The 27,334-nt window shown below is 48.2% G+C and overlaps 1 protein-coding gene across 2 annotated transcripts in view; it reads right to left on the bottom strand.

The window, feature by feature from the left end:
- Positions 1-27,334, bottom strand: part of SDK2 (sidekick cell adhesion molecule 2) — a 582,140-nt gene that overhangs the window by 17,595 nt on the left and 537,211 nt on the right. For both annotated transcript variants that reach the window (XM_040330991.1, XM_040330992.1), the window contains exons 34-42: positions 25,398-25,499; positions 23,495-23,610; positions 16,773-16,959; positions 10,834-10,971; positions 9,307-9,468; positions 6,950-7,075; positions 5,324-5,488; positions 1,614-1,754; positions 1,380-1,518 (exon numbers count right to left, since the gene is read on the bottom strand). In XM_040330991.1, coding sequence (XP_040186925.1) covers positions 1,380-1,518; positions 1,614-1,754; positions 5,324-5,488; positions 6,950-7,075; positions 9,307-9,468; positions 10,834-10,971; positions 16,773-16,959; positions 23,495-23,610; positions 25,398-25,499 — 1,276 coding nt within the window. The remainder of the gene's footprint in view (positions 1-1,379; positions 1,519-1,613; positions 1,755-5,323; positions 5,489-6,949; positions 7,076-9,306; positions 9,469-10,833; positions 10,972-16,772; positions 16,960-23,494; positions 23,611-25,397; positions 25,500-27,334) is intronic.

Genomic DNA, 27,334 nt, shown 5'->3' with positions numbered 1-27,334 from the left:
CACCCCTCTATCTCTCTCTCTCTCTTATACCCCCTCTTTCTCTTTTGAAGAACATGGGATGGGTCTGGAGGAGGAGCTGGGCACGGGATGGAGAAGATGGGATGGGGGAGATGGGACATGGGATGGGATGGGGGAGATGGGACATGGGATGGAGGAGGAGGACATGGGATGGAGGAGGAGGACATGGGATGGAGGAGATGGAACTGGAGGACGACAACATGGGATGGGACTGGAGGAGGACATGGTACTTGAGGAAGGAAGAGGACATGGGATGGAGGAGATGGGCCTCAAGGAGGAGGAGATGGGAATGGAGGAGGATATGGGATGGTGGAATAGGACTGGAGGAGGTCATGTGATGGTGGGATGGGACAGTAGGAGGACATGGTATGGGAGGACATGGGACTTGAGAAGGAAGGCATGGTATTAAAGACTTGGAACTGGAGGAGTAGGAGGACGACATTGGATGAAGGAGATGGGACTGGAGGGGGAAGAGGACATGAAATAGAGGAGGAGGACATGGGATTGGAGAGATGAGACTGGAAGAGGACATGGGATGGAGAAGGAGCAGAACATTGGATAGAGGAGATGGGACTGGAAGAGGGCATGGGATGGAGGAGATGGGACTGGAGGAAGATATGGTACTGGAGGAGGGGGACATGGTATTGGAGGAGAAGGAAGACATGGTATAGAAGACTTGGAACTGGAGGAGAAGGACATGGGATGGAGGACATGGGCCTGGAGAAGGACGACGACAAGGGATGGAGGAGATGGGACTGGAGCCGGAAGAGGACATGAAATGGAGGAGGAGGACATGGGATTGGAGAGATGAGACTGGAAGAGGACATGGGGGGGAGAAGGAGCAGAACATTGGATGGAGGAGATGGGACTGGAAGAGGGTATGGGATGGAGGAAATGGGACTGGAGGACTAGGAGGACGTGGGATGGAGAAGATGGGACTGGAGGACTAGGTGGACGTGGGATGGAGGAGATGGGACTGGAGGACTAGGAGGACGTGGGATGGAGGATATATTAGGTTGTAAGAGTGTTAAAATAAAAGTGGGTGCACTGAAGGACTTGTGGGACAGCCAGTGGCCGGATTTGGTGAAATTGCCAGTTGGCAGGCCCTAGTGAATGTTGGTGGTCAGGCCCAGATCTTAAGCTGTGTAGGGGGCCCAAAAATGCTGATTGCTGCCCTGCATAGAATGCACGAAGATAAAAAAGCCCTCAGGCTTTAGAAACACGTTAACTAGAGTCTTCCTTTAAACAATTATTACTGTTTTATTTGTTGGTGAAGCTCGGTGAACAACCCTTCACCAGGCTCTGTGGCATCTCAGTCTTTGATGGCCAACAACTCAATATTAATATACAGGTCCTCTCACCTTGTGTAGATCCCGTTCTTTCTGCAGAAGGAATTCTTCATCGATAGCCGCCGGTTGTTTAGCTCCAATGCCGGAAAACGGCTCTCGTCCAGGCTGACCATCTCACCGTGACCCAGTGTGCTGTTTTTTGGGTTACACCCTGTGCGGACAGAGAGGGGTTTTTAGGAACGAGGAGGAGTGATGGCAGAGGTTTTACAATAGGTAGACTTGGAGCTTCTCAGACAAATCTCTCACCTGAATCAGATTTTTTGGCATATTTCTTGCTCTGTCCTCGGATGATCAAAGCAAACACCAGAAGAAGAATGAAGATGAGGCCAATGAGCGCGATAACCACCAGGAACCACCACTCCTCGTAGAATGGGTTGGCTTTTGTGGCTGAAAGAAGATGATGGAGAATAAGTTGTGTGTTCTAGGCAAGACTTGAGGGGTTTAATAACCTTGATTACATAGTGAGCTTACATTTTGGAGCTTTTTTCCCTCTTTCTCTCATCTTACACATGGCATTCCCAACCACACTCCAATTCTATATCACTCTAAACAAACATGGCTACAAGTTCCCATCTCATCCCCCTATTACAAACCCCCTTATCTGCCTCCCTACCTACTTCCACAATACCCTCCCAAACCCAACTTTTTGGGAAAAGGACATGCCCGTTGTGACAGTCCACGGCCCTGCCATGGTGTGAGATTAAGAAATGGTTGAGAAAATGATACAGGATTCTCAAAGGTGCAGTTTGAGAAGCTTTTTCTTTCTCAAGACCTGGAGTTTGAAGGTTCCAAAGGGTCTTGGATGGGACAAAACCTTCAATCCAGTGCCTGGGCTTTGCTGGATGCCGGCAGCCTGGGTGAGTACACAGGTGTTCAGGGTCGATATAAGCAGTTGCTGCCATTTGAATAAAAAAAGTGAGTCCCCATATGAAGATAGTGGTGTGCTCCAGACACGAGGGGTGACCTGCTCAACAGACAAAACCCTATGTTGGGAGGACTTTGTGCCCATATAAAGTCAGGACAGCTACGCAGGTCCGGAGAGACCAAGAAAGCTGAGGAGACTAGCGAGTCCACATAGGGGGCTGGGGAAGTGGGTGAGCCTGGGTAATGGGAGAACCCTATCCAGAGGACAAGAGTGGGGCCTGTGCAGCGAGTCGCTGCAAGCATAGGCTGAGTGAGCCTGAGGAGCCCCCATGGCGACAATAGAGCCAGATGGCCCTTATTTTCTATTAATGCTGTTTCGGGGGAAGTTGAAAACCCCCTGAATGGGCAATCTGTTTGTTTTGAACTCTTTACTTTGCTTTTCATTTAATTAAAGTGGGATACCCGGCCCTTAAAATGTATTAGTCTGGACTATCGTGGACTACACTAAAAAGCCCCTCTACGGCCTTGTACACACGATCGGTTTTCCCGGCGGGAAAACCAAGGGGAAAACAGAGAACCTGCTTGGCAGCTTTTTCCCCCTATGGTAGGTTTTCCTGGCAGGAAAACTGCCACGAGAGCTTTGGCCGGGAATCCCGGCCATGTGTATGCTCCACCGCAGTGTTTCCCATAGGAAAATTGCCGGGGAAAAAGACCGCCTGGAATCCCGGCAGGAAAAAAGAAAACCATGTTCTAATTTTTCCCGCTGGGATTCCCGGCCGAAAGCTCTCGTGTGTACGAGGCATACCACTGAGCTAACCAGTTCATATGCTCATAGGCAGAGTGACAGAGAGATGGGCTTATCACTGTGCTACTTCTCCTTTCACTGTCCGGTCACAGGTTGGGGGCTCGTATGGGATGACTTGGACCAAGGACATCTAGTGACAAACTGTGGGGGAAATCTCTGGATTGAAAGTTAATATCCAGAGACTAGAATCTAAGACTACCCCGTCTACAGGGCGACAACTTTTGGGAAATAAGTGGGACACCCTACAATCTTATAAATGACCTTTATTGTTGGCATTTACAGAGAATAACTTGTTTCATTGTAACTTTTTAATAATACGGAACTTGTACATTGATTTTCAGCCATTTATTGTGTATTTTGGGATTTATGGTGACTTCTTCTTTGTTACTATTCTGTTCTTTGCCCCCCTCATGTATCTTACATCTATTCAGGACATTACTGGAAACTGTCTGCAGAACACATAAAGAATCTATTTAAAAAAATAAGGAACTTTATGAATTGTTTTCCTCATTTTAGGCCGATATGTATTATTCTACATATTTTTGGTAAAAAAAAAAAAAAAAATCGCAATAAGCGTATATTGATTAGTTTGCGCAAAAGTTTTATCGTATCTACAAAATAGGGGATAGTTTTATGGCATTTTTATTAATATTTTTTTTATTAGAAATGGCGGCGATCTGCAATTTTTATTGTGACTGCAACATTATGGTGGACACATCGGGCACCTTTGACGCTATTTTGGGACCAAATTTATACAGCGATCAGTGCTATAAAAGTGCACTGATCACTGTGTAAATGTGACTGTCACGGAAGGGGTTAACCAGTCGGGGAAGGGTTTAAGTGTGTCCTAGGAAGTGATTCTAACTGTTAGGGGGGCGTGGTTTACTGTGACACGTCACTGATCGCTGCTCCTCAAGAGAGGGAGCAGACGATCAGTGTTGTATCACTAGGCAGAACAGGGAAATGCCTTGTTTACGCAGGCATCCCCCTGTTCTGCAGCTCCGTGACACGATCGCAGGACACCGGCGGACTTGGTGTCCCCGAGTCCTGTGGGCACGGTCATGGAGACGCGGCGGGCGTGTGTCTGCTAGGCGGCAGATTCAAAGCAACGTGTATATATACGTTGCTTTGCCTGCCTGTGCCATTCTGCCAACGTATGAGTGCGTGAGGCTGACGGCATGCTAAGGTTAACCTTCAATCCAGAGATTTCCCCCACAGTAGATTTTTTTGCCACTAGATGTCCTTAGTTCAAGTCATCCCGGACGAGCCCCCAACCTGTGACTGGACAGTGAAAGGAAAAGCAGCACAGTGATGAGCCCATCTCTCGGTCACTCTGCGCTCTCTGCCTATGAACTGATTGGCTCATTGTACTGCTTCTTTCTCTCATACTCCCAGCCTTGCTGTACAGGGACTGCAGGAGGCCGATACCAGATCACATTCAGTTACTTACACTGCTTGTATTGTAAACATACATTTCATGGCGTATTACAGAGCTGCATTGATTTGTGTCATTCTCTGCCGGAGTCCAGATTTAAAGTGTATATCCAGTTTTTGACGGCGAGTTTAGAACCCCTGTTGGGTTATTTTTTGCTGCCTGTTCAAGTGAACATGGCTGAAGGTGTAAATTGTCAAATCACTGGGGTAGGTCTGTTAAACAAAATGATTTGGGGGCCCGTCATCCCCACCCTGTTTAGGAATGGTTGTTTAGTTCCATGTAGATGGCCTCCTTTACACCTCTTATGAGCTTAAGGTGGACCAAGGGGCGGACTGACCATTGAATCACTCGGGCACTGCCCGAGGGCCCCATGCCACTAGGGGACCCCACCAGGGTTGCCAGGCTCAGTAAAACCAGGGACAGTATGTACAGATCTGTGTTTTTTTTTTTTTTTTCACATCTGTCCCTGATATGTCTGAAACTGACATGCTTTTGATGTGAAAATCCAGAGATTTTAGCTGCCCCCGCCTCTGCACTGCCTCCTGGCGTGGTGGCCACCTGTAAGCCCGGGGGCCCCATAATCTTCTATTGCCCAGGGGCCCCATGAGTTGTCAGTCTGCCCCTGGGTGGACCTCCAAATAAGATGTTTTATCTCCTGCCTACTCCTCCCCCTCCAAATCTAGAATGTCTATGTCACCCATAACAGCCAATCAAATGCCTTGCAAAAGCCCGAAGCTCGTTTGGTTGTTCAGAGCAGAAAACCATTCTCTTCTATCGGACTCCATTCATACATGACACGTCTGCTGTTCTCTGCTCTTATCTGTGATTGTCGGGTAGAAAATGATCTTTTACCTGCGACGGATGTAGAGGGGGGGCTGGGGGTCCCGTATCCGTAATCGTTGACGGCAATGACTCGGAAGTCGTAGCTGACGCCCTGCTTCAGGATGTCTATGTTGAAGGTGTAGGACGTGGCCTCCTTTGGGATGTCCTTGATGAGAATGTCCCATAATCCTTCATCTTGGTAGAGGAGAGACAACATTGGTTTATTATTATCCTCATGATACAAACAAAGTGCGCCTGTAGATAGTTAGCTTGTTGGTCAAGACAAAATATTCAGGCATGAGTCCCGCTGCTATCTCCTAATGAACCGCTAGGCTGATTTCTCAGAAACATATGCCTATGCACAGGGCTGGATTAACGTAGGGTTTGGAGCTGCAGCACCTAGCACCCACCTTAATATAGGCCCATCCACCCAAAAAGGACTGACTGCTCATGGAAAGCAATGGGCTAACGGGAAGAGATCTCCCCTGACGGGCCCTGCATTCTACATGCACCGCCTGGGCAGGGTGGTGGAATTGATAATGGGCACCACATGAGCAGTCCTAACGGAAGCCTGGGGCATGCCAATGCGGGGTTCTTACAGAAGTCTGGGGCTTCCATAGTGTTAGGCCTGCGTGGCTGCACTCTTTCAGCTCAGAGTGCTTGCCGATGCACGGCCCTTACGGAACACTGGCAAATCAAATGCCAGTCTTCCCCAGTGTTACTCCATGGAAAGCAGGGATGTCTTAATGAGAGGGCACACCTGGGCACTTCCCAGGGGCCCCAGCTGCATGGGGGGCCCCTACACTTCCCCAAAGCAGCTGGACCTTGAACCCATGCTGCTCCGAAATTGGGGGCCCCATGATGGTACTGAGAGTGATAGATACACAGGGGAAGCAGTCTGCCTCCTACCTACTTGATGTCTGTTTACCTGCACTGTCATCATTGTAGGGGCCCCAGAGCATTACTTTGCCCAGGGGCCCATGATGCTATTAAGACGGCCCTGATGGAAAGCAGAAGGGTTCCCAGTAAAAGGTCCACCAAAAACCTCAGCACCAAGCACACGATGCTCCTAATCGAGCCGTACCTACGCAATGCCAGGCAGGAAATGTACAGTGTTAAAGAAGCCTGCCATGAGAGATTTTTTGTAACAGGAAACAGCTTGTAGAAGTCAATATTTTCCAATTGATAAAAACATTAGCTGCACGAACGTCACAGGCATTTGCCAAGTCATCACGAATTCTGACAATGTATTGCATGGGTTGATTTCCTCATCAGCTCCATCCGGTGGCCAGAATCAGTATTTTCCTGATTGGAGTATTTCAGGGTAAAAAAATAAAATAAAAATGCATTATGGCCACTAAATGGGGCAGATCAGATGATCATAAAAAATCAACAGTGTGAGGGTCCGCCATTCACTTGATATCCAATCAGCTCCGCTGTGCACTATATAGCAATATATGGCGATTGTACAGCCAGATTGTAATATCTGTGCTCAGCTTTAGTAGAAGATGGTTGTCCTGTAAGCAGCACACTTTACTTTTCCTAAAGGTTTGGCTGAAAACACTTGAGAGTCCTATGTTTGCTTAAAAGCTACATTCATTATAAGATATACTGTGTGCTAAGAGCAAAAAAATGGCATCTAAATGAGTGGCCTACCTGAAGGCCGGGCCTCTATAACGTATCTGGTGATCGGGCTCCTTCCTGGATCTCCATTTGACCATTGGATGGCGATTAATGAGCCGTATCGGGAGATGGTGGGCACTCCTGGTGGTCCTGGGGCTCCTGAAAGAATACCATTGATTTTTTTTTTTTTAATAAAAACAGCTGAATAATTCCGGTCAAATTTATTAGATTGTCTCTGGACAACCGCACTCTGAACAAATTATAGCCTTTATTAAAAAAAAAGACATGGCTATGACTAAGCACTAGTTTCAGTGCGAAACGCGTCAGCAGTCGGGTTTTATTTTATTTTGCTGTGACTTGTAGTGCTGTCCTTTTTTTAATAAAGGCTAGAATTTGTTCAGAGTGCGGCTGTCCAGAGACAATCTTTGTTCCTGCTTTGCTAAGTGCATTGCCTGCACCTGAGTTGTCTGCAACGGAGGATATTCATCTGGGTTCCCACCTGGAGCGGTTACTCCCTTTTCCCAAATTTATTAGATACATGAAAGTGCACTCTATTTTTTTCATAGTCTCTAGCAGTCTCTATGACCAATTGTCTGACAAAATGTGCGTTCTTATTCTGGCATTATGGCCAAAGCTGAATCAAGGACTGGAATATATCCAACTGGATGGAATGGAAACCTGAACACACTTCATAGAACAAGGTGTGCTATCACCACCATCTACAGAGGTGTTCTAGTCCTTTCTTTGCCGAAGGAAGGAAGGTGGGAAGCAGGGAAATAGAGGAACATGGAAAAGGTGGAAAGGAAAGGGAAATAAGAATATAAGTTTAATGAAGGTGGAAGGAAAAAGATGGGAGGGAAGGAGAGAAAGAAAGGTGGGAAGGAACGTTTGAGGGAATAAGAGGAAGGTGGGAAAGAAGGAATGAAAGGTAGGAAGATGGGAAGCAAAGGGAAGAAAGGATAGAAGTAAAGGAAGGTGGAAGGGAACAAAAATAGGAGGATGGGAAGAAAAGGAAGGAATAGCGAGAATGAAAGAAGGGACGGAGAGAAAGGAAGGTAGGAATAAAAGGAAAGAAAGAAAGAATGAAAGGAAGAAAAGGAATGTGGGAAGCAGGGAAGAAGGTAGGAAAGGAAGGTGGAAGGAAAAAAATGCATGAAAGATGGGAGGGAAGGTGAGAAATAAAGGTAGGAATGAAAGGAAAGTGGGAAGGAACGTTTGATGGAAGGATTGAAAGTGGGAAGCAGGGAAGAAGAGGAAGGTGGGAAAGAAGAAATGGAAGGTAGGAAGCAAAGGGAAGAAAGGATAGAAGTTAAGGAAGGCGGAAGGGAAAAAAATGGAGGATGGGAAGTGGAGCAAGGAATATAGTGAGAAGGCAAGAAGGGAGGGAAGGAGAGAAAAGAAGGTGGGAATAAAAGGTGGGAAAGAATGAAAAGGAAATTGGAAAGATGGAGGGAAGGAAAGTGGGAAGCAGTAAAGAAGGAAGGAAATGTAGGAAGGTGGGAAGGAAAAGAAGGTGGAAGAGAAAAAAAATGAAGGAAGATGGGAAGTGAAGGAAAGAAGGGAGGGAAGGAGAGAAATGAAGGTGGGGTGGGGATAAAAGGAAGAGAAGGAAGATGGGAAGAAACCTTTATGGGAAGGAAGGACAGTGAGAAGCACAGAAGGTAGGAAGGACAACAGATGTATGTAAAGAAAGAAAGGTGTGATGTAAGGAGAGGATATATATATAGAAGGTGGGTGGGAAGAAAAAGGAAGGAGAGGATGGAAGGGAGGAAAGCAAAGGAGGGAAGGATAGAATTGGTAGGATAGATGGGGGGGAAAAGGAAAGAAATATAGGAAGGTAAAGGTTGGAAGGAAAGGAGAAGAAGTAAGGCAGGTGCTAAAGGAGGGAAGGAAGGTGGAAGGCAAAGGTGGAAAGAAAGGTTTGGAAGTAAAGGGTAGAAAGAAGGAAAAATTAAGGAAGATAAGAAGTGAAGGAAGGAAAGGTGAGACGGAAAAGAAGCGAGGGAAGAAGAGGGAAAAAAAGGCAAGAATAAAAGGAAAGAGAGAAGGGGAAGAAGAAATGGATGGGTGGCAGTGAAGGAAGATGAGGAAGCAAGAAATGTGGGAAAGGAAGGAAGTAAAGCAGGATAAAAGGAAAGAGTGAAGGGGAGGAAGAAAAGGATGGATGGAAGTGAAGGAAGAAGAGGAAGGGAGGAAATTGTAGTGTCTTCCTTCCTCTCAGAGAGGCAAAGATATTTAAAGAGATAAAACACTTGGCGGATTATTCAGCATTCCTCTGATATTTCTTCTGTGTTACAGCTGTGCACGATATGTTACACTTGTATTCTGGAATGAATGGCTCGCCCACCAATCACACCCCTCTCAGATCTCGTGTAGTGTAAGACGTTTACCATCGGCAGGTCCGGTGGTCACGTTGGCTTCCAAGTCCGGCCCATAGATGAAGGTTTTTGCTCGTATCCGGAAGCGGTAGGTCACTCCCTCAGTGAGGTCCTTCAGTTTCATCCACAGGGGGGTGTTCCCCTTCACATCCACCGTCACGATCTTACTGATTCCTGGGGGGGAGGGGATATCGCAAATACAAACATTCACTCATCTTTATTTAATAATGTAGTGCAAAAAAAACACAAAGTTGGCGTCACCATCAGCAACCAGTCCAATCCCACCTTTAGTCCACAAAAGTCAGAACAAGGAAGTGTTTTTTGATTGGCTGCTAAGGCAGTTCAGCCATGTCCCCTTTGCATTCCAACAGAGGTGCCATAATGACTTGGGGGGGGGGGGGGGCATTCCTGAGTTCTTACTAGGAATAAAGTTGGTATTGGCATACTGAGTTGGTGATGGTTCACTATACAACGCTATTTTTGCCTGGTGTTGCGCACCCATTTTCTTGAAAGAAAGATTGATAGTCATAAGAGGGCCCATAGGTGTGCGCAGCCTATTGCATTAGGGTGTGCACCCCAAAGCTCAAACACACATGAACGCCACCTGCTGTCACAGGGAGGAGACTCTGATAGTAGGAGACAGTTGATTGGGAGAATATTACCTTACATCCTAAGTATAGGTTTAATGTGTTCCTACAGTTGAACCTAGCCTTTAATATAATGGGGGCATTTACACTGGCCACCGGCATCCCCAACCACCCCTGGATAATGCTAATGCACATGGGGTGATTAGGGTGTGCCCAGGCACACCCAGCACACCCTGTGCGCACGCCTATGAGAGGGCCAATGAGAGCCTCAGAGCTGGAGGCGTGTGTCTGTGTAAATCCAGGAAGTGAACAGGCAGCAGCTTCAGCTGCCCACAGTTAAAATGGCTGCAGCCAGACTCAGTGAAGGGAGATTTCTGCAGTATATTTGGCAAGTACAGAATCATGCGCAAGCAAAAGTGCATTTTTTTTTTTTATTTCCTTGCACCTGATTGGGTACTTTTTGCAAAGTGAAGCTTAACCTCGTTTACTAAGCTCTGGAGTAACTGCACTTGGCAAAGTTTACAGCCTTTTGGCCTTTAGTAAACCAAACCCCCCCCCCCCCCCCCCTGTATGTCCTACCAATGGCTGTAAACATGAGGACCTTGAAGAGGAACGTCGTACATTTTTGAGGTTCCCAATGTGAAAGATTTTATTTAAATCTAGGCTGCTGCAGCTATTTGGCACGGGACGTTCGTTCTGCTTTTATTTGCCGTAGAGCGGCCCATAGAACGCCGGCATGGAAACCACCTCCTGGGGCTCCGGCTGGTCTTCTCCTGCCAAATACTACAAACTCGAGGAAGTTCTTCTGTGAATAGCCGGAGACTTGAAATCCTTCCACCCCCCATTATATCTCGGTTGAGGCTCAGAAAAGGTGAACCAACCGAAATGAACTCCCCCAAAATCTCACTTTTTTTTTTTGTATCACCGGGGGGGGGGGGGGGGGCAGACTTACCATCTACTGGAGTGCAGGGCTCATAGACCAGCCGGTACCCTTCCAGAATTCCATTGGGGTACACGGGGGCGTCCCAGGAGACGTTGACGGAGGTTGTGGTCAGCTCGCTGAATCGAATGGACGCCGGGGCGCTGGGGGCTGCAAGATAAAAGAATAAATAAATGTGGAATTATCTGTATAGGGGAGGCACTGGAGCGAGTTCAGGTAGACGGGAAGTGGCTGAGAAAAAGCAGAAGGAGACCAGCAGCAAGGAGATGCAAAAAAAGAAATTAAAATAAATAAAAATGCAATTCTTTATTATACACGGAGCTTTACAAACTCACACCTGAACTCCAGGCAAACAACTAGATATACACTCACTGGCCACTTTATTGGGTACACCTTGCTAGTAGCGGGTTGGACCCCCTTTTGCCTGCATTCTTGGTGGCATTGTTCTATGCCACCAACTGACCTCATTGATGGGGCACTATGCCACCAACTGACACCATTGATGGGGGCACTATGCCACCAACTGACACCATTGATGGGGGCACTATGCCACCAACTGACACCATTGATGGGGGCACTATGCCACCAACTGACACCATTGATGGGGGCACTATGCCACCAACTGACACCATTGATGGGGGCACTATACTACCAAGTGACACCTTTGATGGGGGCACTATGCTACCAACTGACACCATTGACGGGGGGCACTATGCTACCAAGTGACACCATTGACGGGCACTATGCTACCAAGTGACACCATTGATGGGGGCACTATGCTACCAACTGACACCATTGACGGGGGGCACTATGCTACCAACTGACACCATTGATGGGGGCACTATGCTACCAACTGACACCATTGACGGGGGGCACTATGCTACCAACTGACACCATTGACGGGGGGCACTATGCTACCAAGTGACACCATTGATGGGGGCACTATGCTACCAAGTGACACCATTGATGGGGGCACTATGCTACCAAGTGACACCATTGACGGGGGTACGTGCCACACACAGACACCATCGATTGGGCACTATTCCTTCCATTCAAACCAATGTTTATTGTGCCCAATGCCACCAGGGCATTTTCTGCTTTCACTGGTCATAGTCTGCCCCCCCCCCCCCCCAGAAGCATAGTAAACTGGCCTTTAGTTTAGAAAGTTTGGAGACCCCTTATCTAAAGGAGCCCTTCACTGTTGAAATCTGGAACTAAAGTGGACCTGTTGTTGTATCAACTAGCGAAGTATCAAAGTTGGCATTGGCTTTGTTTTAAGCTCCGAGGTTCCTTTCCCGCGGCATTTCTCCTTCTCTCTATTTTCAAGCATGAGATGATAAAATCCGAGTTGCTGTGGCAACAAGTCCTGTATAGTTCCCTTTGGAACATTTTTCACACAGTAACATCTCAAGTATATGAAACTGTGACCATTGTTCTCATGAGACGTACACAAAGAAGTCACACTATGGAGTGTACGGGGTTTTTATCACTTCTCTTTTTTTTTTGTGTTTTTCTAGAGCTGCTCTGTTGTTTTTTCTGTGGTTGGGTCATTGTAAGGACACCCGGCAGAGCGGATTGACAGCCGCACTCGCGTCCCATCACACCTGTCGCGGCTTTCTGTAAATTCCTTCACTGCGTCGTCTCGTCTGGTAATCGCCGCTGGGCAAACCGTGTAAGCGCTCAGAAATGTCACCGGACCAGTATATCCTCCGAGGATTGTGTGTTCCAACAACTCCGAGGAAAAACTGGATCACACGGCCAGGACTGCGGGGAGATTCTCACCACACAAACGCGGTTTTTCATTCCGATGCTTCAAGAGGTTACAAAGTGTCAAAAACTGCAAATGATGTAGCCAAGCAGCCGGAAAAGTAGAATTTGGGGGGGGGGTGCATCACTAGAGGGGTCACCATCGGGAGGAAAGAAGGTTCCAATTCCTTTATACCAGGCATGTCCAAAGTCCGGCCCGTGGGCCAATCACGGCCAGTGTTCCGGTTTTGAACGGCCGCGCCGGGTTATTTAGACATGTATATCTTTTGTGGCCCCCCGACGATCTCCCAGTGCCGGGGGGGGGGCCACAAAAGATGTATATGCCTTGGAAGGGGACAGGGAAGAGGCTTGATGAGCGCCGCTGTATTGTCACAGTTTGCTGCCTATCCTAGAATGCTCCGGAAATCACGTGGCGGCCAACTACGCATGCGGGATGCGTTCCAAACGCAAATGCGATGCGTTCCAATGCATTCACGACCGTGCACACCAGTGAAACCTCGGTCGGCATCCAGGCTCTTTCCTTAACATCCCCGTGGATTGGAGGATGTTAAAAAAAGAGCCAGGAGGCCGAGCGAGCGGAGCGAGCCGTCCGAGCGAAGCGAGGACGTGAGGCCGACTGGCCACTTTCCTCTAAATCCACGTCGCCCTGAAGGCCGGGTTCACTGGTGTGTACTGTCAAAAATCCATTGGAACGCATCGCACTTGCGTTTGGAAAGCATCGCGCATGCGCAGTTGGCCGCCACGTGACTTCCACAGCATTCTAGGATAGGCAGCAAACTGTGACACTACACCGCCACCGTACACACACAGGAGTATTTCCTGTTTACGGGCGGCCTCTGTAATAGGAAGTCCTGCGCTGCCATTGGACGACTGTTCTGTCCATCAAAGGAGGCGGGGCTTTCTATTAAAGAGGCCGCTGTGTAAACAGGAGATTCTCCTGTAATTAATTTTTGGCGCTCGTGAGTGCATTCCTGGCAAATATGGTGCTGCATTCCTGGCAATGGCGGGTGCATTCCTGGCAATGGCGAGGCTACATTCATGGCAATGGTGAGGCTACATTCCTGGCAATGGCGGGTGCATTCCTAGCAATGGCGGGTGCATTCTTGGCAATGGCGGGTGCATTCCTAGCAATGGCGGGTGCATTCTTGGCAATGGCGGCTACATTCATGGCAATGGTGAGGCTACATTCATGGCAATGGTGAGGCTACATTCATGGCAATGGTGAGGCTCCATTTTAAAATTGTCCGATGTGTCCACCATAGTGTCGCAGTCACGAAAAAAAAACGCTGATCGCCGCCATTAGTAGTAATAAATGTAATAAAAATGCCATAAAACTATCCCCTATTCGATAAACACTTATTGCGTTTTTTTTTATTTTTTTTTTACCAAAAATAGGTAGAATACGTATCGGCCTAAACTGAGGAAAAAAAAAAAATTATATCTTTTTTGGGGATATTTATTATAGCAAAAAGTAAAAAAATATAGAATTTTTTCAAAATTGTCGCTCTATTTTTGTTTATAGTGCCAAAAAAAAAACGCAGAGGTGATCAAATACCACCAAAAAAAAAGCTCTATTTGTGGGAGCCACGTTGTGCGACTGCGCAATGGTCAGTTAAAGCGAAGCAGTGCCGAATCGCAAAAACTGGCCGGGTCCTTTAGCTGCCCAAAGGTCCGGGTCTTAAGTGGTTAAAGTGACACAGTGCCGAATCGCAAAAAATGGCCCAGTCATTGGGCAGCCAAATCCTCCGGGGCTGAAGTGGTTAGAGGTCTGTTCAAATTCAATCACTGGCCACGGGCAACGCAGCTACAAAAATACACGAAGCCCAGCCACGGCTGGCCATTTTGTCTAAGAGACTTCCACGCCGTGGCTGGTGCCTTGGCAACAGGGAGCCCTGGACCAGTTGATGCTCCTGACAAGTCATGAACCGAACGCGGAACCTTCCGTTGTGCAGCCATCAAGATAAACAAGTCTAAATGGGATAAACGAGCGGGTGTCGGAGCGGATGAGGCTCAGAGACTTCTCCTCTAAGCGGCGAGCGGTTTGCGGAAATGTGACTAATGTGACATGGCAATCTCGGGGCCAGGGTGATGACTTCAGCATTTTTCTTTGGGGGGGGGGGGGGACTTGCTGCTTTGAGGGAGCCCAGAGACATGGCTGGGATTACGCAACCCTTTCCAGACGGCCGAGGACGGTGTGCTGAAGCTGGAAGGAGCAACCAAGGAAGGCTAGAATCTCAAAGTGTTATGAAAATCCACAATGCAATACAGCAAGGCCGTGCAATGTATCCTTTCCTTTCTTTTTGTCTTATTTTCTCTTTTTCTTTTCTCTCCTTAGATTTTACAATCCTTGTAAATGATTGGAAAACCCCTTTTAGTCTTCGGGTTTCAGACACATTTACAAAGTGGTGGCTTTTTGTTACTAGGAATCTTTAGTATTGTCCCAAGTTCTTTAATTTTTCTTAGATTTACCATCAGTGGCGGCTGGTGCTCAAAATTTTTGGGGGGGCGCAAACGAAAAAAAAAAAAGAAGAAAATTGCAGCCTCACTGTGCCCATCAAATGCAGCCACTGTGCCATCAATTGTCACCACTGTGCCATGCCATCAAATGCAGTCACTGTGCCATCAATTGTCACCACTGTGCCATGCAACGCAGCTACTGTGCCATCAATTGTCACCACTGTGCCATTCAACACAGCCACTGTGCCATCAATTGTCACCACTGTGCCATGCTATCAAACGCAGTCACTGTGCCATGCCATCAAACGCAGTCACTGTGCCATGCCATCAAACGCAGCCACTGTGCCATCAAACACAGCCACTGTGCCATGCCATCAAATGCAGCCACTGTGCCATGCCATCAAACGCAGCCACTGTGCCCCTCAATTGTCGCCACTGTGCCAATTGTCGCCACTGTGCCAATTGTCGCCACTGTGCCAATTGTCGCCACTGTGCCAATTGTCATCACTGTGCCCTTTAATTGTTGACACTGTACCCTTTGTCACCACTGTGCTCATTGATTCCACTGTGCCCTTTGTCACCACTGTGCCCTTTGTCACCACTGTGCCCTTTGTCACCACTGTGCCCTTTGTCACCACTGTGCCCTTTGTCACCACTGTGCCCTTTGTCACCACTGTGCCCATTGATGCCACTGTGCCCTTTGTCGCCGCTGTGCCCTGTAAAATGCACGTACCTTACTCCTTCCACGTCCCTCGATGTCTTCTCCCGCCTTGGTGACGCTTTAGCCAATCGGGCTACCGATAACCAGAATCGGGTAACCTAATTGGCTGAGAGGGCCGTCAGTCTTATCCGAGGGACGCACCCCCCCGTGCGTTCCGAGGATAAGACATCCGGGAGCCGAGGGCTGTACTCGGAAAGCCTATCAGAGCCGCTGGCAACAATAACATACATTCATGCAATGCATTAATGTATATTATTAGACTCCGTGGCGGGCGAGAGCCAGAGGGGGCGGCGCTCCAGCGCCCTCTATGGACGAACCGCCACTGTATACCATACATATGGTCCGCTGAGACTAATAAATCCTGGTTGGGGTCCTGGAGCCCTGAGACTTTGTAGAGAATTGGAAGGCTCCAATCCTGGGGTCCATGTTTTTTTCCCCACCAGCTAGCACCCTGCCTGGGGCAGGTGCAGTGCCCCAGGACGACGTCATTTGTGACGAAACGCGTAGGGTGGAGCGACGTGCTGACGTCACCACCTCTTTTCGGGTTGTTTGGTGTGTACCAGCCGACACACCAAACTCCAGGCCCTCTGGGATTGGTAGGTCCTGGAGCCAGGAGACTTTGCAGAGACTTGGAAGGGACAAGGCCTCCAATCTTGGGTCCATATGTTGCCACCAGCCAGCACCCGTTTGGGCAGTTGTGTTTTGGTACAGAGAAAACTGGTTGTTCAGTGCCCTCTGGGATTTGTAGGTCCCGGAGCCCAGAGGCTTTTGCAGAGACTTGCGAGGGATAAAGTCTTCAATCTGGGGTCTAGGTTTTACCAATAGCCAGCACCCTGATTGGGCAGGTGGATACAGCCCTTCTGATTTAGGTGTTGGCAATAGTTCCATGCTCCACCCTCCTGAGGAGTCCATGTGGAACCCACAATGAGTCTGCAAGTTCTAGCCAGGAGGTCGGAGTATTTATGGATTGCTGGAATAGGAAACCCATGTATTCTGTAAAGCTTACCCGCTTGCTGTGTCTGGGCACGGATGGGTAGGCTGCGGGGCCCGTCTCCGGCCGTGTTGAATGCCGCCACGCTGATCAGATAGGTGGTGTACCCCGTCAGGTTTTTGAGCTTCACTCCACTCTCCGGGAGGAACAACGTCCTCACTTTCTCCGTCTCGTTCTTCCGCGCGGCTTCCCAGAAGTAGATCTGGAAGAGGCAGAAAATTATTTATTCATGGGGAAATTAAGCTTCAAGTTTGGGGGGGTGTCAGAAAAAGACAATGGGGGGGCGGGTGGGGGGGCCACAGGACCTACCATGGCAGGACATTAACAGCAGATATATGGAGTATCTCTACTCCATGAAGGAAGGGGTCCCCTTGCAGGAAAATTATTAAAAGATCTCCCTGTTTGATCATGAGCCTAGGACTAATGCTGGTGAGGGATCTATTGTGTTGGGGGAGGTCTACTGTTGCAAGAGGCGATCCTACGTTTCTGGAAAGGTCAATTGTTGCAAAAGGGGTGGTGGGGTGTGCTGACTGCTTGTATTGTCACAGGGGAGGGATTCAGGGGTCTACTGATGCTGGTGAGGGATCAATTGTGCTGAGAAGGTCTACTGTTGCAAGTGGGGGATCCTATGTTTCTGGAAAGGTCAATTGTTGCAAAGTGGTGGTGTGGTGTGCTGACTGCTGGGTGATCTATTGTCACAGGGGAGTGGTGCAGGGTCTACTATTGCTGGTGAGGGATCAATTGTGCTGAGAAGGTCTATTGCTGGTGGGGGATCTATTTTGCTGGGAAGGTCTACTTTTTCTGGTGGGAGATCTAATTGTGCTGGGGAGTTCTTCTGTTGCAAGGGGCGGTGGGGTGTGCTGGCTGATGTATTGTCACAGGTCAGGGGTGCGCTATTGTGCTGGGGAGGGATCTATTGTGCTGGCAAGGTCTACTGTTGGTGGGGGGGGGGGTCTATTGTTCTGGGGAGGTCTACTGTTGCCAGGGGGGATCTTGGGTTTCTGGAAAGGTCAATTGTTGCAGGGGGTGGTGGGGTGTGCTGGCTGATCTATTGTCACAGGGTAAGGGTGCGTGGGTCTACTATTGCTGTTGGAGGATCTATTGTGCTGCGGTCTACTTTTGCTGATGGGGGATCTATTGTGCTGGGGAGTTTTTATGTTGCAAGGAGTGGTGTGGGGTGAGCTTGCTGATCTATTGTCACTGGGGGTGCGCTATTGTGCTGGGGAGTTCTACTGTTGCTGGTGAAAGGATCTATTGTGCTGGGAAGGTCTATTGCTGATGGGGGATCTATTGTGCTGGGGAGGTATACTGCTTCTGGAAAGGTCAATTGTTGCAAGGGGTGGTGGGGGTTGCTGGGTGATCTATTGAGACAGGGGAGGAGGTGTGCGAGGTCTACTATTACTGGTGGGGGAATCTATTGGTGCTTGTGAGGTCTGCTGTTGCTGGTGAGGGATCTATTGGTGGTGTGGGGGGGGGGGGGGTCCTATGTCTCTGGGGGGAGGGGTGAATTGTTGCTGGGAAAGATCTACTGTTGAGGGAAGGATGTCTATTGTTGCTAAGGGGGGATCTATTATTGCTGATGGGGGGGGGGGGGCTATTTTTTACTGCTTTGCTTGTTATTAACAAATTCCATACAAATTACTTGGCACCAAAAAACGATACTTGGTTCGGTATTCTTTAAAAGGGGCGGTGCTAAAAGTGTGTAGGGGGTGGAACAAATAGACAGTGCCAACAGGTGAGTAGAGGGTGAAGACAAGGGGGTAGATTCAGGTAGGGGCGCGCAATGATACGGCGGCGCAGCGTATCATCTTTACGCTACGCCGCCGTAACTTACAGGAGGAAGTGCTGTATTCACAAAGCACTTGCTCCGTAAGTCGCGGCGGCGTATCGTAAATGGGGCCGGTGTAAGCGCGCGTAATTCAAATGTGGAAGGGGGGCGTGTTTTATGTAAATGTGTGATGACCTGACGTGATTGACGTTTTTTACGGACGGCGCATTCGCCGTCCGTGTACATATCCCAGTGTGCATTGCTTCCAACTACGGCGCAACGACGTATTGGTTTCGACGTGAACGTAAATTACGTCCAGCCCTATTGGCGAACGACTTACGCAAACTACGTAAAAAATTCAAATTTCGAAGCGGGAACGACGTCCATACTTAACATTGGCTGCGCCTCCTAATAGCAGGAACAACCTTACGCCGAAAAAGCCTAACGTAAATACATTGCGACGGGCGTACGTACGTTTGAGAATCGGCGTATCTAGGTAATTAGCATATTCTACGCCGACAACAACGGAAGCGCCCCTAGCGGCCAACGTAATATTGCACACAATTCTACGCCGCCGCAATCAACTTACGTCGGTGGAGGAAGCCTATTTTTTAAGCGTATCTGCATTTGAGAATTGGCGTAAGGATGCGCGGATTTCAAATTACGGCGGCGTATCTGGAGATACGCCGCCGTAAAAGCTTCCTGAATCTATCCCACGGAGTGTGGAGGGGTACCTGCCCCTGTACCGCTAGCAACCAATCAGTGAGCAGTATTATTGTACAGTAATCTCTAGCAACCAATCAACACGAAGAAATCATGTGCTGTAACCTCTAGCAACCAGTCAGTAAGCGGTCAGGAATAAGCTGCTACAAAGTAGTTACAGTTCTAATTTTTTTGGCGCCCCCGTGAGCCTGAAGATGATATTATTTTTTTTATTGAAATAGCGTCTAACTTCTACAAAAGAGGAACTAGGAGGCTCTCTATATGATATGTAATTCTCGTGAAATGTCTCGCCCTTCCTTTACCAGAAAAAAATAAATACTTGTGACTTTCCTGGAAAAAACAAGACAAAAAGTTTTCCAACATGGCTGATCACACGGCAGCCGATTAGGGATTTAATTATTCATTTCTAACCGCTGCCTGGAAAAATGACAGCCTGGAGCTGATTGGTTGTAAAGGGCAAGAACAGAAATCTTCTTCTTTTTTTTTTTTTATTATTTTTTTCACGCTGGTGAACAGACGTTTGATGCTTTGCAGCAGCGCATACACAACTGCTGGACAAAGAGCGCCCTCTGCTGTCCTAAAGCTGGACTGCCGCCATATGAGTAGTCATGTCAGAACATGACGCAGACCACATGGGCTTCTTTAATAAGATAAACCGTAAACACGCGCGATTCTGCTCTTGGCAGGGCAACTCGGGCGTTCTCAGGAGATGCCGTACATACTCGAATATAAGCCAAGTTTTTCAGCCCCCCCCCCCCCCCTCGGCTTATACTCGAGTCACCGTTTTGTGCCTGATCTCCTGAAATTTTGGGCACCCAGTACCAACCGACCGTAGGTCCCCTGAACCCCCAACTTGGCACACATGTAGCCCCACTCTTCCTCTACAAGTGTGCAAAGATTGTTGTCTGGGGGACCTACGGCCGGGGGAGCACCGATTTTTCAAATCCGGGCACCCCTTCCATAGACTCCCATGTTAAACTGTAATTTTTCTGGTGATTTTGGGGACCCGGTACCAGCCGGTCGTAGGTCCCCTGGATCCAGAACTTGGCACACATGTAGCTCCAGTTCTCCTCTACAAGTATGCAACATTTTTTGTCTGGGGGACCTACGGCTGGGGAGCACCGATTTTTCAAACCCGGGCACCCCTTCCATAGACTCCAATGTTAAGCGGTGATCTCCTGAACTTTGGGCACCCAGTATCGACCGACTGTAGGTCCCCTGAACCCCCAACTTGGCACACATGTAGCCCCACTCTTCCTCTACAAGTGTGCAAAGTTTTTGTTGGCCGGGGAACACCGATTTTTCAAAGATGGCCCCCCTTCCATAGACTCCCATGTTAAACTGTAATTTCTCTGGTAACTTTGGGGACCCGGTACTGGCGGGCTGTAGGTCCCCTGGACTCTGACCTTGGCACACATGTAGCCCCAGTTCTCCTCTACAAGTGTGCAAAGTTTGCTGTCTGGGGGACCTACGGCTGGGGAGCACCGATTTTTCAAATCCGGGCACACCTTCCATAGACTCCCATGTTAAACGTAAGTCTAGTCATGGGCACAGTGAGGCTAGGGCAGGGCCGCCATCTGGAATTATGGGGCCCCTTACACAGCTTCAGGCATGGGCCCCCTGGAACAGAGAACCGGGGGGGGGGATATTAAGAAGCAGGGGGGGGTTTGCCGTGACTTGAGAAGCGGGGGGCCCTTTACAAAAAAAAAAAGAATAAATAAAGAAAAATATATATAAAAAAGGGGGGTAGCCACCCGGGGCCCTGGGGACCGCTGGGCCCTTTAATAAAAAGAAATAAAAAATATATATAAAAAATTTGTTGTTTTTTTTTTAAAAAGGGGGGGTTGCCATAGACTCCCATGTTAAACGGTAATTTCTCTGTTGACTTTGGGGACCCGGTACCGGCCGGTCGTAGGTCCCCTGGATCCAGAACTTGGCACACATGTAGCCCCAGTTCTCCCCTACAAGTGTGCAACATTTGTTGTCTGGGGGACCTACGGCTGGGGAGCACCGATTTTTCAAACCCGGGCACCCCTTCCATAGACTCCAATGTTAAGCGGTCATTTCTCTGGAGACCCGGTAGCGGCCGGTCTTCGGTCCCCTGGATCCAGATCTTGGCGCACATGTAGCCCCAGTTCTCCCCTACAAGTGTGCAACATTTTTTGTCTGGGGGACCTGCGGCTGGGGAGCACTGATTTTTCAAAGCCGGGCACCCCTTCCATAGACTTTCATGTTAAACGTCAGTCTAGGCATGGGCACAGTGAGGCATGCACATGGATATGAGGCATGCAGATGGACACCCTAGGCTTATACTCAAGTCAAATCATTTTTCCATTTTTGTTTGTGGTAAAACTAGGTGCCTCGGCTTATATTCGAATATATACGGTAATTTTCTAGCAGAAAATACAATTTTTAACTTGTAAACAACAAATCTCAGAAAGAGGCAGGGGTGTGTAGACTTTTTATATCCACTGTAGATAAATACATGGGGTGGGGGGGGTTGACTGTCCACTTGGTTCCCTGCAATTTCTATTCTGCCATCATCGGCACTCTTCTTCCATTTAGCATCTCGGAACGCCAGAATCTCAGTGTTCCCAAACCTTGGACACATTTGGCCCCAATCCGCCGTCGCCGATGACAGGTCCTCTTCATATATATTTATTGCAGACGTTTTTTTGTAAGTGCACATGTGCTGTTTACTCGATAGAGCGCCGCACTTGAGACGACGGCACATTAGAAATCAGTAATAACAATAATAATTGAAGTGCGTTTAATGCATAACGGCTCCTTTGGAACCTAAGAGCCTCTTATCTTCTACACCGGAGTGAAGATAAAACATAAAAGACTATTTTGTAACACAAAACCCTCGATAGCGGCTTTCAAGCATTACTTTTTTTTTTTTTTAAATTGACAATCAATTGATAAGCGCAGAGTAAATCAGGAGCGTGCGCCATTTGTGTATCTAAATTATCCCAAGAAGTACCGCGCCATCCAAGCCCAGAACACTTTATTTTAAAGCATAATTTAAAAGTCATCAATTCAAACGCGTTAAAAGGACGAGTTGATTTAAATTGATCTCTTTGTTGTAATGTGGAGTTATTCTGAACAGGCAGCCGAGGAAAATGGATATATTTTCAGAGGAGTTTTATTTTAAAGGAGATCGACCACCTTTTTCATAATTATATGATCATGTGAAGGGCCCCCCCACATTCTGGGGAGGAAGAGAATAAAATGGGAGTTTTGGCCACAATGGGACCAGGGCTGCCAATACGGGGGTATAGACAGCACTCCTGTATGGGGCCAACAGGAGGGGCCCCAGCAGCCCACCAGCTTCTTAACCCCGGGTGTTCCCTTTTTTTTCACTCCTCATCACTGATTACAACACCCAGAATCCCTTGCGTCTGGTAGGGTTATGTGCAAGGGGCACACTGAAAACGCTACAGAAGGGGCCCCAAGGGCCAGTGGACACACCACTGTATGAAGGTTCACTCCAAATCCTGTAGATGTAGTAAGCCCCCAAAAAAGGACAGAGTGCTGAGTAATGGGGAATGCAGAGAGCAGGGTGATGGGGAATGCAGAAGGTGCAGGGAGCAGGGTGATGGGGGATGCAGAGAGAGCAGGGTGATGGGGGATGCAGAAGGTGCAGCATGCAGGGTGGTTGAGGAATGCACGGTAATGGGGGGGGGATGCAGAGGGAGCAGGGTGATGGGGGGGATGCAGAGGGAGCAGGGTGATGGGGGATGCAGAGGGAGTAGGGTGATGGGGAAAACAGAGGGTGATGGGGGATGCAGAGGGTGCAGGGTGATGGGGGGGATGCAGAGGGAGCAGGGTGATGAGGGGGATGCAGAGGGAGCAGGGTGATGGGGGATGCAGAGGGAGCAGGGTGATGGGTGATGGGGGATGCAGAGGGTGCAGGGAGTAGGGTGATGGGGGGGGGAAGCAGAGGGTGCAGGGTGCTGGGGAATGCAGAGGATGTAGAGATCGGGGTAATAGGAGATGCAGACATTGCAGAGGGATGCAGGGAGCAGGTTGATGGGGGATGGGGTGCCCGCAGGGTAAATGGGAAAAGTGAGGTGTAATATAGGATGCAGAGGATGCAAAGATCAGGGTGATGGGGATGTGGAGGGGGTAGATCATGGGAAGTATTTTTTTGCCTGCCAAAGATGCTGAATGGGTGTATTAATCTGTTATGCTGACATAGACGACCCCCCCAGGAATAGGCAAGAATAGACCCCCAAATAATTACCTTGTACCCCTGGATGTCTCCGTTCTGTGACTCCAGAGGCGGCGGGTCCCATGTCACATCCAGCTGTACCGCCGTGGCGGTCTGTATAGCGACGTTCTGCGGCGGAGCGGTGGGCACTAAGGGAAACAAATGGAAGAATGTACAGAACTTATTTCCTGTTTGAACCCAGAATTCCTGCGCTGCAAGGCCATAACGTTAAACGTGCCCATTGTCAGTGTATGTCGTACACACACCATGAGATTCACAACGCAACACTCAGCACTCTCCACAAGGTCCCGGTGTATTCAGATCAATACGAAGGTGCATGATTATGAGAGAGAGACTTTGTACTGAGGATTGCAATGACCAAGGTTGCGCAGCTCAGAGCATTGCCAATGTGATCCTTTGTATCACAATGTACCAGCTTGGCTTTCATCGTGGCCAAATTGTTCCCAGGTGCCATGATTGTAAAGTCATAATCTGTTCTGAATACCTTCAATACAATGTACATGGCTGATAATATAATATGGAATGTGGCGCCTATACCTAGAATGTCACGGCATAGACTACAGTAGAAAAAAATATATATATTTTCCTGTAGCACATCTACGGCAAGAGTGTGTGGGGGGGGGGGGGGGGGGGAGATACAATGCATCTTTTCCTTATTCATGGATACGATTAAAAAAAATCAAAAGTAGAACTAAAAGGAAAAAAACTTTTTTTTTTAATTTTGCATGGGCACTGCCCAGGGGCCCCAGGTACATAGAGGGGGGCCCCCACAATAATCTCGCATTACATCATACTTGGCTTGCCAACTGAACTGTGCCAGATTTGCCAGGGCAGTCATGCTTTTTACTAAGCTGTCCTAGGATGGCCGCGTCCCAAAACCTGTACTGTGCTCTCCTGATCCCAGTATTGTGCCCTCCTGACCCCCTTTATGCCTCCTCCCATTCTGTGCTCTCCTGATCCCAGTATTGTGCCCTCCTGACCCCCTTTATGCCTCCTCCCATTTTGTGCTCTCCTGATCCCATCATTGTGCCCTCCTCGCCCCCTTCCCCCTGATCTGTGCTCTCCTGATCCCAGTATTGTACCTTCCTGCCCCCCCCCCCCCCCTACTGTGCCCTCCTGATCCTCCCTCCCCATGTATTGTGCCCTCCTGACCCCCTTTGCCATGTATTGTGCCCTCCTGACCCCCTTTATGTCCCCCTGTTTAGTTCCCTCCTGTCCCCCCCCCCTCTCCTGTGTATTGTGCCCTTCTACCTCCCCTCTGTTCTGTGCCCTCCTGCCTCCCCCTGTACTGTACCTTCCTGTTGCCTCCCCCCTGTATTGTGCCCTCCTGACCCTTTCCTTTTGCCTTCCCCCTGTACTGTACTGTCCTGATCGCATTATTGTGCCCTTCTGCCTCCTTTCTGTACTGTGCCCTCCTAATCCCAGTATTGTACCCTTCCATTCTGCCTCCCCCCTTGTACTGTGCTCTCCTGAACCTGGTATTATACCCTCCTGACCCCCCCTATTGCCTCCCCCCATATTGTGCCCTCCTGATCCCAGTATTGTGCCCTTCTGACTCCCCCTGTACTGTGCCCTCCTGATCCCCAGTATTGTGCCCGCCTGATTCCCCTATTGCCCCCCCCCCCCCCCGGTATTGTTTTTTTATTATTATTATTGTTTAAAATCGATTTTATTGAAAGTACTAATAAATTCATGTTTATTTTCTATCAACAATTTATACTTTAATTCTAGAGAGTAGGTGTGTAAACCTGCTGGTGCTCTATAAATCCTGTAATATAATAATAATAATAATAATAATAATAATAATAATAACATAGAAATCCTGTATAATAATAATAGTGTGTATGGCCAACATGGAAAAAAGAGTAACAAAAGTTCTCCAATAAATATAAATTTATTAAAAACAAACTCTCACCTGCTTCTCCCACAAACACTTCTTGGGGGACACTCACCGGTCCTTCCCCCACCGCGTTGTAAACGCTGATTCTGATCTCGTATCGCTTGTGCTTGTTCAGATCTGACAACAGACAAAACGGTGGCAGGAAGATTATTCAAATGTATTGTACGGGTTTATCCTGGAAAAAAACTGTTTGATGTCGTTCCGCTTTGAACTAATACAGTGATTTCCAAAATGTGTCTCAAAATTCATCCCATAGATACCAATGATGGGGCACTATTCATTACACTGACCCCAATGATAGGACACTATTCCTCCCACTGAGATCAATGATGGGGCACGAGTCCTCTCTCTGACACTAACGCTGGGGGGAATAGTCCTCCCACTGACAATGGTGTTGGTGCACTATTATTTCCATTTACACCAATGATGGGACACTATTCCTTCCACTGACACCAATGATGGGCCACTAGTCCTCCCTCTGACACTAACAAGGGGACACAAGTCCTCCCACTGGCAATTATTTGTGCACTATTATTTCCAATGACACCAATGATTGGACACTATTCCGCCCACTGACGACATTGGGGCACTATTTTTTTCTAATGACACCAATGATGGGGCACTAATCCTTCCACTGACACCAATGAAGGGACACTATTCCTCCCACTGACACCAATGATGGGACACTATTCCTAACACTGACACCAATGATAGGACACTATTCCTCCCACTGATACCAATGATGGGACACTATTCCTCCCACTGACACCAATGATGGGGCACTATTCCTCCCACTGACGCCAATGATGGGACACTATTCCTCCCACTGACGCCAATGATGGGACACTATTCCTCCCACTGACGCCAATGATGGGACACTATTCCTCCCACTGACGCCAATGATGTTTACAGAGCTTGGAGATCACGGAAGTAGTACACAGTCAGGAATGGCAGCGTTTCTGTTATAATGGTGAATTATGGGAAATTATGGCGCGGTAGAACGGCGAGGGTCTAGTGACTTCACCCGCCTTTGTGGTTGGAGATGAAGGCGGAACGATCCGCTAGCGGTGACAACCTGTCTACAAATCCAAACAGATTTCCGCTCGCTTCTGATCATCGGATCCACAGAAGATACAAAGTAGCAGCAGCTGTTACATTGTATCCTCTACAGATCACATACACAAGGAGAAGTGCCGCAACCTGCTTGGATTTCTATAGACTGCGGATGGATCAAAGGGTGAAAAAAAAAGTGAAAAAACTATTTTTTTCTTCTTTGTTTATAATTCTCGGGGTGTCGGAGCCAATTGTCATTCAGTTTTTTTCTCAAGCTGCTGCTTGTATCTTTTTCTTTGCATCGGGGATCTCATCCTACACACAGCCATTCAGAGCTGAAAAGGATCTTCAACTCAACAGTCATTTTTATCTTCTATAAACACTAAAGTGCTGAGATTTTATTTTTTGCTCCTACAGTATATTACAACTAGTAGCATGCGGTTAGGGAGAGAGCAGAGAGATGAGCTCATCAGTCTTCTGTGCTTCCCAACAACGGTTTCCCCACCAAGTATTAAGGGGACCAAATACTTATTTTACTCCCTGAACTGCGACTCCATTCATAACATTTGTATCATTTCTGTTTTTTCTGGATTTTTAGTTGATATTCTGTCTCTATCATATAAAATACTCCTATGATAAAAATGATAGACCCTTCATTTCTATGTAAGTGGGCAAACTTACACAATCTGCAGGGGAGCAAATAATACATTTCCCCACCATGTATATGGCTTTGAAGTGCCCCCCCCCCCCAGACAGTGCTGTGTAAATTTCAGGACTGGATGGACAGAATGACAACTAAGGAACTGAGATTTCTTTTACTCTTCCAAGTATTCTAGTAGCATGCAGTTAGTTGTGACCGCACTTACTGTCCAGCTCGTACTGGGTGAGGGCCGGCTCGC

This window comes from Rana temporaria, chromosome 12, assembly GCF_905171775.1.
Source record: "Rana temporaria chromosome 12, aRanTem1.1, whole genome shotgun sequence".
In the NCBI taxonomy this organism is placed as follows: Eukaryota; Metazoa; Chordata; class Amphibia; order Anura; family Ranidae; genus Rana; species Rana temporaria.
Note: the sequence above shows the minus strand (reverse complement) of the source record. Positions and strands in the feature narration are given on the sequence as shown.